The 12,009-nt window shown below is 42.0% G+C and overlaps 2 protein-coding genes across 3 annotated transcripts in view; one reads left to right on the top strand and one right to left on the bottom strand.

Annotated features, from left to right (window-relative positions):
* The first annotated feature begins 3,963 nt into the window (after nt 1-3,963).
* The window catches only part of LOC138958385 (dual oxidase maturation factor 1-like), a 24,086-nt gene continuing 16,040 nt past the window's right edge, over nt 3,964-12,009 (top strand). The window contains exons 1-2 of one of the 2 annotated variants that reach the window (XM_070329519.1): nt 3,964-4,152; nt 11,822-12,009. The exon at nt 11,822-12,009 is cut by the window's right edge and continues 22 nt beyond it. In XM_070329519.1, coding sequence (XP_070185620.1) covers nt 11,867-12,009 — 143 coding nt within the window. In that variant the 5' untranslated portion in view covers nt 3,964-4,152; nt 11,822-11,866. Of the gene's footprint in view, nt 4,153-7,132; nt 7,959-11,821 lie in introns of those variants that run through there. The other variant, XM_070329520.1, reaches the window with a different exon arrangement.
* Nucleotides 8,426-9,367, bottom strand: LOC138952172 (golgin subfamily A member 6-like protein 6). The gene has a single exon (XM_070323774.1). It carries the CDS (start codon nt 9,365-9,367, stop codon nt 8,426-8,428), a length of 942 nt encoding a protein of 313 aa, XP_070179875.1.

Raw genomic sequence — 12,009 nt, forward strand, 5'->3', positions numbered from 1 at the left:
ACTAAAGGTCAGTCTAGGAATCATGAAGGTGGGTGAAGGAATATACACTCATACACATTCAACTCCCACACCCTCACTCACACACATGAATATATACTTGCACAATTTCACATTTCCAGAGCTAAATCTTTTAAACCCATTTTCTCAAAAACTATTGGTTGGATTGAAATTAAAGTACATGTATGTGTGATGGTAGAGCCTATAATAACAAAATCCCCAACGAACATGACTTTGGTCGACTTTGACATGAAGATCAAGTGACCCAAACTGGCACGTCTCCCCGCCATAGTTCCTGAATTTAACCCATTGTTTATAAGTTTACAGGCGCTAAAATAAATCCAAGCTTAATGCAAAGAAGCGACGTTGCCGGCTGGGATGAAACACACATTTCTAGTTTCGGTTTTGGCTACACGCAGACTCGATCAGACTCGAGCCAGTCGAGGTCACACTGAGCGAGTGACAGCCGGACGTGGCAATGTCGACAATGTCAATGATCTCAATCAAACTCAAAGATCTTGAACAAATTTCAAGATCTTTGCCTACATTCAGAACAGTCATAGAGCAACATAGACAGGGTCGGACAAGGGGGGGGGTGGGGTTACAGGGGTTGCGAACCCCCCCCCCCCCCCACTGGCTTAAGCATGTACCTCCCAAACGCTTTTTTTTTTTGGGGGGGGGGAGGGAGGGGCGCAGCATCGGTTGTCTAGTGGTAGAATACTCGCCTGCCACGCGGGTGACCCGGGTTCGTTTCCCGGTCGATGCACCAAATGAAGAGTTTGTGGTGTGGTGGTAAGACGTCGGGAAAGGCGTTCTGCTACGGCGAAAGCGGTCCGGGTTCGATTCCTAGCGTGGGCGGGTTATCTAATCTTTTCTGGGGGGGGGGGGGGGTTGCATCTGGATCATCATGAAATCCGAGGAGAAATCGCACCTCTCACCCCCTTTCGAAAGACATTTTTCTTCAACGATTTTTGTGATGAAAAGTATGAGTCCTTACAATCTCAATTCTTCTTCATTGCCTATACAGCTTGCTGTCGAATTTACCTTTTTCGTTCAAGGAGAGGCTTCCTTTCCCTCCAAAAACATCAAAAAACGTTCAGCTTCAAGGGGGCTTTGCCCCCTGGACCCCCACCAAGGGGCTTGGCCCCCTGGACCCTCATCTGTAACCCCCCCCCCCCCCCTAGTACTTACCTAGTCCGGCCCTGATAGATGACATACCTTGACATTTCGTCTTCGTAAAGACGGACCCGTAGCCTGACCTTTCCACCAAGGAAGGCATTCTCGCCGCCTGCTTTGGTCTGGCTTGAATCCACAAAATATAACAGAAGTTCGATGACAGTACCGCTGCACGCCATTTTTGATCTTCGAATTCGAATTTGACTGAATGCACTCAAAACTTTAGCACGAAGCCCTTCCATTGGATGAAGTTTGGCAGACTTTTGCAATTCGCCTTCTGATTGGATCTCTTTTTTTGTGATTGGTTCTCTTAAAGGGAAACAATCGCTGTCAAAATCATATTTCTGAATGTGTTGTTGCTTCCCTTCAATCGGGATTAGCTCCTTGACGAATAGAGGATCATACTCATAGAGTGATACAGCTGTGAAAAATGTACGTTGAAAATAAAATGCTTTGCAATAATGCCCATCACGATCACGAAAACAAATGACGATCACGATCACGAGACTTGATTTTTTTGTCATCACGGATCACGGGCAAAGTCCCATCACGATCACAGAAATGGAAATTTCGGCAATCACGGTCACAGAAAGGTCAAAAAACACCAATCACGATCACGATTTTAAACCCTTTGGGGCCCTCAGTGCTCGCAAAAAACATATGGGAGATAACTCTGTATTCTTGTTTTGATAGATTCGCGCAATAATTCGGCATGCTGTCAGAGAGAAATTGGCAATAGCCGTGGACCGATGATTATCAGAATGGTGCAGACCTGCTAGTGCATTACCCCCCTCCGTGCAAGCACAAGACCAAGTATACACGCAAAAGATGCTGTCAGACTGTCGGTGGGTTATAGAAACACAAAAGCGGAGTATGGCTGCCTAAGTAGCGGGGGGGGGGGGGGGGACGGGGGAGGGAGGGGGGGTGGTACGGGCATTCACGTAAAATCCCACTCATGCAATAACAGGTCTAGCAGAAGAAAAAAAGAAGAATTAGGCCCCTACTCGATAAGTCGACGACTAAATTTCAAGTTTAAGTTGCTTTTCCCGTCAACAAGCTGTTAAAGACAGCCCAAAGAGTTATATAGTTTTGCTTTTAGAATGGAGTGACAATACCACGCTGCATTACAAAGTCAGCTTTGCACATACAAATGTCGTAATAGGGATGAAACACGATCCGCAGTGTTCCCTATAAACTTATATCCATTTACGTTGTGAAAACGATCGCATTTATCATCGTGTACGTATGATGTTCTTGCATAAGGCCAAAAAAAAAAATAGGTCTGTTTACGGTAACATAGGCCCAAAAAATAGGGTCGGTAGGTCGGGATTGTTTTTTTTTTTTTTTTTTTTTTTTTTTTCCAAAAAACCATATTTTTACGTTATTTTGCCAAAAAAACAAGAATTTTTTTTCTTTTTTTTTCCCAAATGCCAAAAAAAAGTCTAGGGTCGCGCGAAAAAACTAGGGTCGGTCGGGTTACCGTAAACAGACCTATTTATTTTTTTGGCCTAATAACCGGGTTCACTTTTCTTGTGGGTACAGGCGCTCGTGTCGAAATACATACCCGAGGCTTTCGTCACAGCATACGAAAAGTTATGACTAGAGGTGCCACGCTAGAACGCTAGAAGCTCATGTGCCTGTGGCCGTGGGTATGCAGTTTGTTTCAGTTGTGTGTTTGTTGTTGTTGTTTTTTTGTTTTGTTTTTAATGTGTGTCATTCTCATAAGTTTGTGCGGCCTTTAATAATATTTGTTTAAAAATGACATCAGCAGAATTATAAAATGCAAACTTTGACCCCGATTGAAATTCAAGGAAATGAATGCCGGCATTTAGTTCCGATTCAGTGAAGCGATTGTTGCTGTGAGTGTTTCCTGGGTGGTGATGTTTAACCCGAGTCGCTATTTCTCTTTCCTACTAAATGTATAATGTTCAAGCTATGCAGCGAGATTCCTGGAATCTGACTACACGAACTTTACAATTTTGGATCCTGTCTGTTGGGCTCAGACGGCCATGTTTGGCTACGATTTCTCAACATTCTCAAGTGTTCTCTATTGAAATTATTTCCTTACAACTTGAAAACAAACTGTGCACCTAAAGACGTATTGGATGTCACATCTTGACATGAACAGAGAAAGAAGCTGATAAAGAGCTGAGTGAAAGATCCTGTCTGGCTCGGCGGGTAGTCAAGTTTGTTTGTTTGTTTAAAGCATTATGTTCTTTAGGTTACGTGTGTGTGTGAGTGTGTGTGTGTGTGTGTGTGTGTGTGTTGTGTGTGTGTGTGTGTGTGTGTGTGTGTGTGTGTTTGTATTGTGTGTGTGTGTGTGTGTGTGTGTGTATTAGTGTGTGTGTGTGTGTGTGTGTGTGTGTGTGTGTGTGGGTGTGTGTGTGTTGTGTGTTGTGTGTGTGTGTGTGTGTGTGTGTGAGAGAGTGTGTTTGTGTGTTTGTGTGTGTGAGTGTGTGTGTGTGTGAGAGAGTGTGTTAGTGTGTGTGTGTAGTGTGCGTGTGTGTGTCCGTGTATGTTAGTGTGTGTGTGTGTGTTAGTGTGTGTGTGTGTGTGTTAGTGTGGGTGTGTGTGTGTGTGTGTGTGCGTTAGTATGTGTGTGTGTGTGTGTGTGTGTGTGTTAGTGTGTGTGCGTTAGTATGTTAGTGTGTGTGTGTGTGTGTGTGTGTGTGTGTGTGTGTGTTTCATCAGCACACACAAAATCCATGTTCACAGTCATAATTTGCGTTCTACTGTGTGTACAGATTCATTTTTTTTTTTTACTTCTCTATAAATAAAAATAGAAATCTGGTGACAGTGTCACCCGAAGGAGAGCTGATATCGTGACAGTAACCAGGAACAAACATCTCCAATGAGTAGCCAAGCGTCCAATTTCTCACTCTGGTCAAATTACAGTAGTGAGAATTCCACTTACTTTAAAGCAGTGTTTGGCTACACTCACACATGTCGTGATATCCTAGAACATCTCTGAAAAACACGGTGAGTATTAAGCTTAAAAATCACGTATTCTTTAATGGTTACCTATGTCTGTGTTATATAGGAGTCAGCTTAACCACTGACTTGACATAAACATACTTATCCCATGACCTGCCTCTTTGTCTCTGTTAGCTGAGGAGGTGATTATTCTGAATATTTCATCACAACCATATGGATATCCCATCACAACCGAGTTTCGATCTCAACTGTCATTGGTCATTGTCTTTGATTTCAGAGTACAATTGAATAATTTATAGAGGTCATCTGCATATTCAGAGTTTACAGATGGACTACTTTTTTCAACATACGACTGAAATATTTTGTGGTGTCGAAGTCAATATCACGTATAGGTACAGGCCTACATGTGTCAATATTGAGAAGATAAAGAATACTTCATACGATACGCACATTCTGCATGGATTTAAAGAGCGGAGTCGAGATATTTCGCTGGCTGAAGCGACTGCATGGTCAAAGGCATGTTCAACGAGTATCGCGAGTGGGACTCAAGGACGATACTCCCTAATTTTTACACAGACAGCCATCTACACAGAACCGTGAGAGAGAGAGAGAGAGAGAGAGAGAGAGAGAGAGAGAGCAATCAAAACACAACCCCGTCACCTGGTAGTTCGAAAACTCAATCTGAAACTGACATCGATTGTCGAAGGCATGCCTGCGGTGCATAACTCTGGAAAAGTTGTCGTAGCTGGGAACCCGTTGAGATCCATTCCAACGCCAAAAAAATTATCAGAAGACTCACCATGAAGTCAAATCAAACGTTAGGTTTTCTCATTTGGTTATTTGCTTTGGCTTTAAGTGTATTGCTTCGATTGATAGCTGAATCTGCTTGCAACCGTGCTGTTCAAGACTGTTCGAACTGTCGTCTGCTATTGTGTGAATCCGAGTCGAGTCAACTGCGGGGTTCAGCGACAAATGAGGGAGTGGCACCAAAATGAAAAGAAGAAGACGAAAAGAAGTTGGAGATACAGTTAAGATATATGGGGAAGAGAAGAGGATGTGAGGTGTTAGATGTATCCAACCTTAGGTGTTCAAACCACAGGCGGAAGGTATCGTCCAATGGACTACTACTATCACAGAAAGACTACAATGTAGTCTTTCTGTGATAGTTGTAGTCCAGTGGACGATACCTTCCGCCTGTGTTCAAACTCAAGACCGGGACAAAGTAGAAAGCGATGTACCGCGACCGACTCTCAGTGCCGACATTCAACTTCCAAGCTAAACCCGACGACTGAATATGTAAGTGATCCACGTGTGAAAACCAAAACAGAACAGCGCGATGACAGCCAACATTTCTATCCCCGACTGACTGCATGCATGCGAACTGACTTGGGTCAACGATCAAACCAGCGCCGCCCGAACAGAATTTGTTGCGCTGTCATTATCGTGCGCAATTCTGGTAAAAATATAAACCCGGTATGCCGAATTGAGTATAACGAAAGCCGATGTCAAATATACACAGGGATATTTTAAAATGACTTTCAAAATGTAAAAGCAGATAGCAGACCTTTTTATAAGCAATATGAATGACTGAATGTCCACATACAAGTCGAATGACGCCGTCCATTATGCTGACAAATGGGAACTAGCTTTGCGCATGAATTCATTGACATTATTTCGACTGCGGAGGCTTTTGGCAAGCTGAAAACAGGCACGGGCAGGTTTTAGTGGAAAAAGTAAGTGTTTTTAATGAAAACGTCGGAGTAATGGGATAAATAGCTTACACACCTCGTCCTGAATATCTTGCATATTTTCCCTCGGGTCGATTTTCATGTATTACCTCGCCAAAGGCTCGGTAATACATGAAAATCGACCCTCGGAAAAATATGCAAGATAATCAGAACTGGGAGTGTGTAACCTATATATACACAGAGCAGTGTATGTATACTCATTAAACGTACACTGAGTCAATCGTAAAGGTGCAGTTTTCATTGCTTCAGTTGTGTAATTGTTAGTTATTGAAGTTCATACAGGAGTGTTTTTCAGAGTTCACCAGTGAAGGGGAGAGTTGTTTTTTAGGGTAGTTTTGTCATGTCGTTCTTGATAGTATTTATGTTTCATAATTCCTGTTCGAATGTATATTACAACACCGTACTTAATAAAAGCACAGCTTGCTGTGTGGTCCCAAGTGACTTTGTTGTACACATGTTTGCCACCCTACATTTACATAATAAAATATGTTTAAAACAAGTTTGGAGGAAGTTTGAAACGGGCTGGCGAATCTCAGCTTACCTTGAACACAACATGAGCGTTGTTGTTAGCTTAGATAATATTTTGTTTCAAGACCTGTTCTGAATAAGATTGTACACGCGTGCAAAAACGTTAAGCAACCCTGATTTCAATCGGAAATGCAATATTCAAAAATCATCAAAATTAATTGAATTCCTAGAATGACTTGATTTGTGTTTAAAGTAGTCAGGCACTAGGTAACTATGTTACTTTCCCAACAATGTTTCACGACAGCGTTTTATCAAATCAAATAAAACTTGAGATTCAGTTTAGTAAATCATACATGTAGCTAATCATTTTGCGTATTATGTCCACGTGTGTCTCGTCTATTGCCGTGAACACTTGTCGGACATTCAGCGTTGGGTTTGCACACGTCTTATAGGTGTGTCTTCAACACAGAATTTCAACTTGTAATAAATCTGGAGAGAAGAAAAAGGACAAAAGACACTGAGATAGTCTGTTCTTGACATTTTACACACATCTACTAAGCCAAAATGCCGTTAAGATATTAGCACCAAAGCGAAAAAAGGATTCTTTGTCAACCGCGCATGCTTTACAAAATTCGAGTCGTAACATTGAAGGTACGTATCCTGTTTCTTTGTATGACAGCTCTTTTCTCGGAGAGCAAAACGTAAACTTTATTATGTCTACTCCTGACGACACATGGCACTGTAAGGTGGGAGGGTGGGAGGGGGTGAATGGGGGGGGCTAGTTCTTGCATAAGGATACATAATTCAATCAGGAAGCAGCTAGAGCACGTCTTGTCGTGAACAGTCATAGAACCTCCATTGAGACATATATAGCATATCTAAATATTAATTCATGACTTCGACAAACTTTGCTGTAACTACGCTGTTCTGTGTGAGCAAAGAGGAAAATAAGTGCCCACGATACTCGAACTGAATTCAATCGAAAGTGTGACGACGTCCGGTCTTTTTTTTATTTAGAGAAAGATGACGTTGATACGAATGTGTGCGAGATATTTCGTTACTGTTCTCAAAAACTAACGGCTTTAACGGACGTCAATAAGGAAAACTGACACATGCAAACAAAGGATAATGGATTCTCACACGGAAAATCTAAAATGGAAGTGAAATTTGTTTAAATAGGACATAAGGAAATGTGTGCGCACGAGTAGGTTTTTTTCTTAAGTGTATTCCATTTTATTTACGAGTGCTTGTGCGATCGTTTGTTAAGTCCGCATTCAGAAACAGTTTTACGACCAATGTTAACAAGGAATAAAATTAGGCCTGGAATTTTTGGTATTCTGAAAGTCGAACGCTGAAGAAGAAGAAGAAAAAGAAGGTATTCTGAAAGAAACCTTTAGGACGACTGCCAACAAGGAAAAAAAAAAGAATCCTGACACTCAAGCAGACGAAGACTCCTGAAAAGAAAATGTTATGAGTTAAGCCAGCGAGAATACAGTGTCATTCAAAGCAGACTAGCTGATCTGATCAACGACAACTATTCACACACTATACACAACCGTGAACGGGTTGAACCGAGTTATATGTGTTGGGAGGTGTTGAGCGATTCAACTTAGCACACGGCTTTGATTTCTTCACGTGAGTATACTCAAGTGACGATATGAATATTGTTCCTGCTTCTCCGGTTACTCCTTTCTACTGTTCTTCTTCGTATGCACTTCTTCCTCCTTGTCCTTTTTCCTTTTTGTTCTCCTCGCTCTGTGTCTTTTCGCATTGCTGCTCCTTCATCTTGTTCTTCTTTTTCGTGCTGCTCCTTCACCTTGTTCTTCTTTTTCATATTGATGCTCCTTCACCTTGTTCTTCTTTTTGGTATTGACGCTCCTTCATCTTGTTCTTCTTTTTCATATTGCTGCTCCTTCATCTTGTTCTTCTTTTTCGTATTGCTGCTCCTTCATCTTGTTCTTCTTTTTCGTATTGCTGCTCCTTCATCTTGTTCTTCTTTTTCGTATTGCTGCTCCTTCATCTTGTTCTTCTTTTTCATATTGCTGCTCCTTCATCTTGTTCTTCTTTTTCGTATTGCTGCTCCTTCATCTTGTTCTTCTTTTTCATATTGATGCTCCTTCATCTTGTTCTTCTTTTGGTATTGCTGCTCCTTCATCTTGTTCTTCTTTTTGTGTCGACGCTCCTTCACTTTGTTCTTCTTTTTGTATTGACGCTCCTTCACCTTGTTCTTCTTTTTCGTGCTGATCCTTCATCTTGTTCTTCTTTTTGTATTGACGCTCCTTCATCTTGTTCTTTTTTTTGTGTCGACGCTCCTTCACTTTGTTCTTCTTTTTGTATTGACGCTCCTTCACCTTGTTCTTCTTTTTGTATTGACGCTCCTTCATCTTGTTCTTCTTTTTGTATTGACGCTCCTTCATCTTGTTCTTCTTTTTGTATTGACGCTCCTTCATCTTGTTCTTCTTTTTGTATTGACGCTCCTTCATCTTGTTCTTCTTTTTGTGTCGACGCTCCTTCACTTTGTTCTTCTTTTTGTATTGACGCTCCTTCACCTTGTTCTTCTTTTTGTATTGACGCTCCTTCATCTTGTTATTCTTTTTGTATTGATGCTCCTTCATCTTGTTCTTCTTTTTGTGTCGACGCTCCTTCACTTTGTTCTTCTTTTTGTATTGACGCTCCTTCACCTTGTTCTTCTTTTTGTATTGACGCTCCTTCATCTTGTTCTTCTTTTTGTATTGACGCTCCTTCATCTTGTTCTTCTTTTTGTATTGACGCTCCTTCATCTTGTTCTTCTTTTTGTATTGACGCTCCTTCATCTTGTTCTTCTTTTTGTATTGACGCTCCTTCACCTTGTTCTTCTTTTTGTATTGACGCTCCTTCATCTTGTTCTTCTTTTTGTATTGACGCTCCTTCATCTTGTTCTTCTTTTTGTATTGACGCTCCTTCATCTTGTTCTTCTTTTTGTATTGACGCTCCTTCATCTTGTTCTTCTTTTTGTATTGACGCTCCTTCACCTTGTTCTTCTTTTTGTATTGACGCTCCTTCATCTTGTTCTTCTTTTCGTATTGCTCCTTCACCTTGTTCTTCTTTTTCGTGCTGCTCCTTCACCTTGTTCTTCTTTTTGTATTGCTGCTCCTTCATCTTGTTCTTCTTTTTGTATTGCTCCTTCACCTTGTTCTTCTTTTTCGTGCTGCTCCTTCATCTTGTTCTTCTTTTTGTATTGCTGCTCCTTCATCTTGTTCTTCTTTTTCGTATTGCTCCTTCACCTTGTTCTTCTTTTTCATATTGCTGCTCCTTCATCTTGTTCTTCTTTTTCATATTGATGCTCCTTCACCTTGTTCTTCTTTTTCGTATTGCTCCTTCACCTTGTTCTTCTTTTTCGTGCTGCTCCTTCATCTTGTTCTTCTTTTTCATATTGATGCTCCTTCACCTTGTTCTTCTTTTTCGTATTGCTCCTTCACCTTGTTCTTCTTTTTCATATTGCTGCTCCTTCATCTTGTTCTTCTTTTTCGTATTGATGCTCCTTCATCTTGTTCTTCTTTTTGTATTGCTCCTTCACCTTGTTCTTCTTTTTCATATTGCTGCTCCTTCATCTTGTTCTTCTTTTTCATATTGATGCTCCTTCATCTTGTTCTTCTTTTTGTATTGCTCCTTCACCTTGTTCTTCTTTTTGTATTGCTGCTCCTTCATCTTGTTCTTCTTTTTCATATTGCTGCTCCTTCACCTTGTTCTTCTTTTTCGTATTGCTGCTCCTTCATCTTGTTCTTCTTTTTCGTATTGATGCTCCTTCACCTTGTTCTTCTTTTTCGTATTGATGCTCCTTCATCTTGTTCTTCTTTTTGGTATTGCTGCTCCTTCATCTTGTTCTTCTTTTTGGTATTGCTGCTCCTTCATCTTGTTCTTCTTTTTCGTTTTGACGCTCCTTCACCTTGTTCTTCTTTTTCGTATTGCTGCTCCTTCATCTTGTTCTTCTTTTTCATATTGCTGCACTTTATCTTGTTCTTTTTTTGTGCTCCTCCTGAGGTCCCGCATATTGTCTTGAGACCAAGTGAAAATGGAAGAGGGTGAGGGATGGTGGTGGTTTGGGTGAAGGGCTTTTGTTTATTCTTTGCTGTCTCGAAGTTACTGTCTGGCAACTGCCCAGAGAGTCCGAGAAAAATGTCACTTTTATGGTTGCGGTGGCAGGTATACATTATACTTTGTTTCTCTCCTTTTTGCACATGCATGTAACACATTCTGGTGCTCTCTGCTACACCCTCTGCGAGACTCGGGAATGAAAAAGGAGGGTCGATATTCCAATCCAGCCTGTTTTGGGGCGGGGATATAGCTCAGTTGGTAGCGCGCTGGATTTGTATTCAGTTGGCCGCTGTCAGCGTGAGTTCGATCCCAGGTTCGGCGGAAATTTATTTCAGAGTCAACTTTGTGTGCAGACTCTCTTCGGTGTCCGATCTCCCCGCCCCCCCCCCCCCCCGTGTACACTACATTGGGTGTGCACGTTAAAGATCCCACGATTGACAAAAGGGTCTTTCCTGGCAAAATTGCTTAGGCACAGTTAATAATTGTCTACCTATACCCGTGTGACTTGGAATAATAGGCCGTGAAAAGTAAATATGCGCCGAAATGGCTGCAATTACTGGCCGTATAAAATTTCATCTCACACGGCATCACTGCAGAGCGCCTAGAACTGTACCAACGGAATATGCGCGATATAAGCGTCATTGATTGAATAAACATTCACGGTTGCCCCTATTACTTGTTGATAACTCCGAGAGGCTGGAGACGAGAATGGTGCCACCTGGACCCTCTCTGCTGGGGGGGGGGGGGGGGGGTTGAGGGGTTTGAGAGTTCGCTCGACGTCGACCTGCATAGCCCAATGGGTTGAGGGGACGATGAGAACCAAGATTCTACCAACCTGCTCCTTCTCCATCCCGGTCTCCTACTCTTTCATATTATCCTCCTCTTACTCTCCTTTCTCCTCCTCTTCCTACTTCTTGCTAGTCTGGTACAAGTAGTGGTAGTGGTAGTAGTAGTAGTAGTAGTAGTAGTAGTAGTAGTAGTAGTAGTAGTAGTAGTAGTAGTAGTAGTAGTAGTAGTAGTAGTGGTGGTAGTAGTAGTAGTGGTAATGGTAGTAGTAGTAGTAGTAGTAGTGGTGGTGGTAGTAGTAGTAGTAGTAGTAGTAGTAGTAGTAGTAGTAGTAGTAGTAGTAGTGGTGGTGGTAGTAGTAGTAGTGGTAATGGTAGTAGTAGTAGTAGTGGTAATGGTAGTAGTAGTAGTAGTAGTAGTAGTAGTAGTAGTAGTGTTAGTAGTAGTAGCAGCAGCAGCAGCAGCAGCAGCAGCAACAGCAACAGCAGCAGCAGCTGCAGCTACAGCAGCAACAGTAGTAGTTGTTGCTGTTGATGTTGTTGTTGTTGTTGTTGTTGTGGTTGTGGTTGTTGTCGTCGTCGTCGTCGTCGTCATCCTCGTCGTCGTTGCTGACAACTTAACTATTTTTGTCTTTTCAGGTTTGAGAACCCTTTTCCGTTGAAGTGACCCTCTTATCTTCAACCATGAGTGGCTTGTACCAAGCGTTCCGCAGCAATGGAGCCCCCACGTTCTACGAGGCGATGCACACAGCCGTGGAGGCAGACATCGTGGAGGCTGGTCTCATCTTCTGCTTCGTCATCCTGACTTTCTCTTTCTTCGTCGTCCT

This window comes from Littorina saxatilis, linkage group LG2, assembly GCF_037325665.1.
Source record: "Littorina saxatilis isolate snail1 linkage group LG2, US_GU_Lsax_2.0, whole genome shotgun sequence".
Lineage (NCBI taxonomy): Eukaryota > Metazoa > Mollusca > Gastropoda > Littorinimorpha > Littorinidae > Littorina > Littorina saxatilis.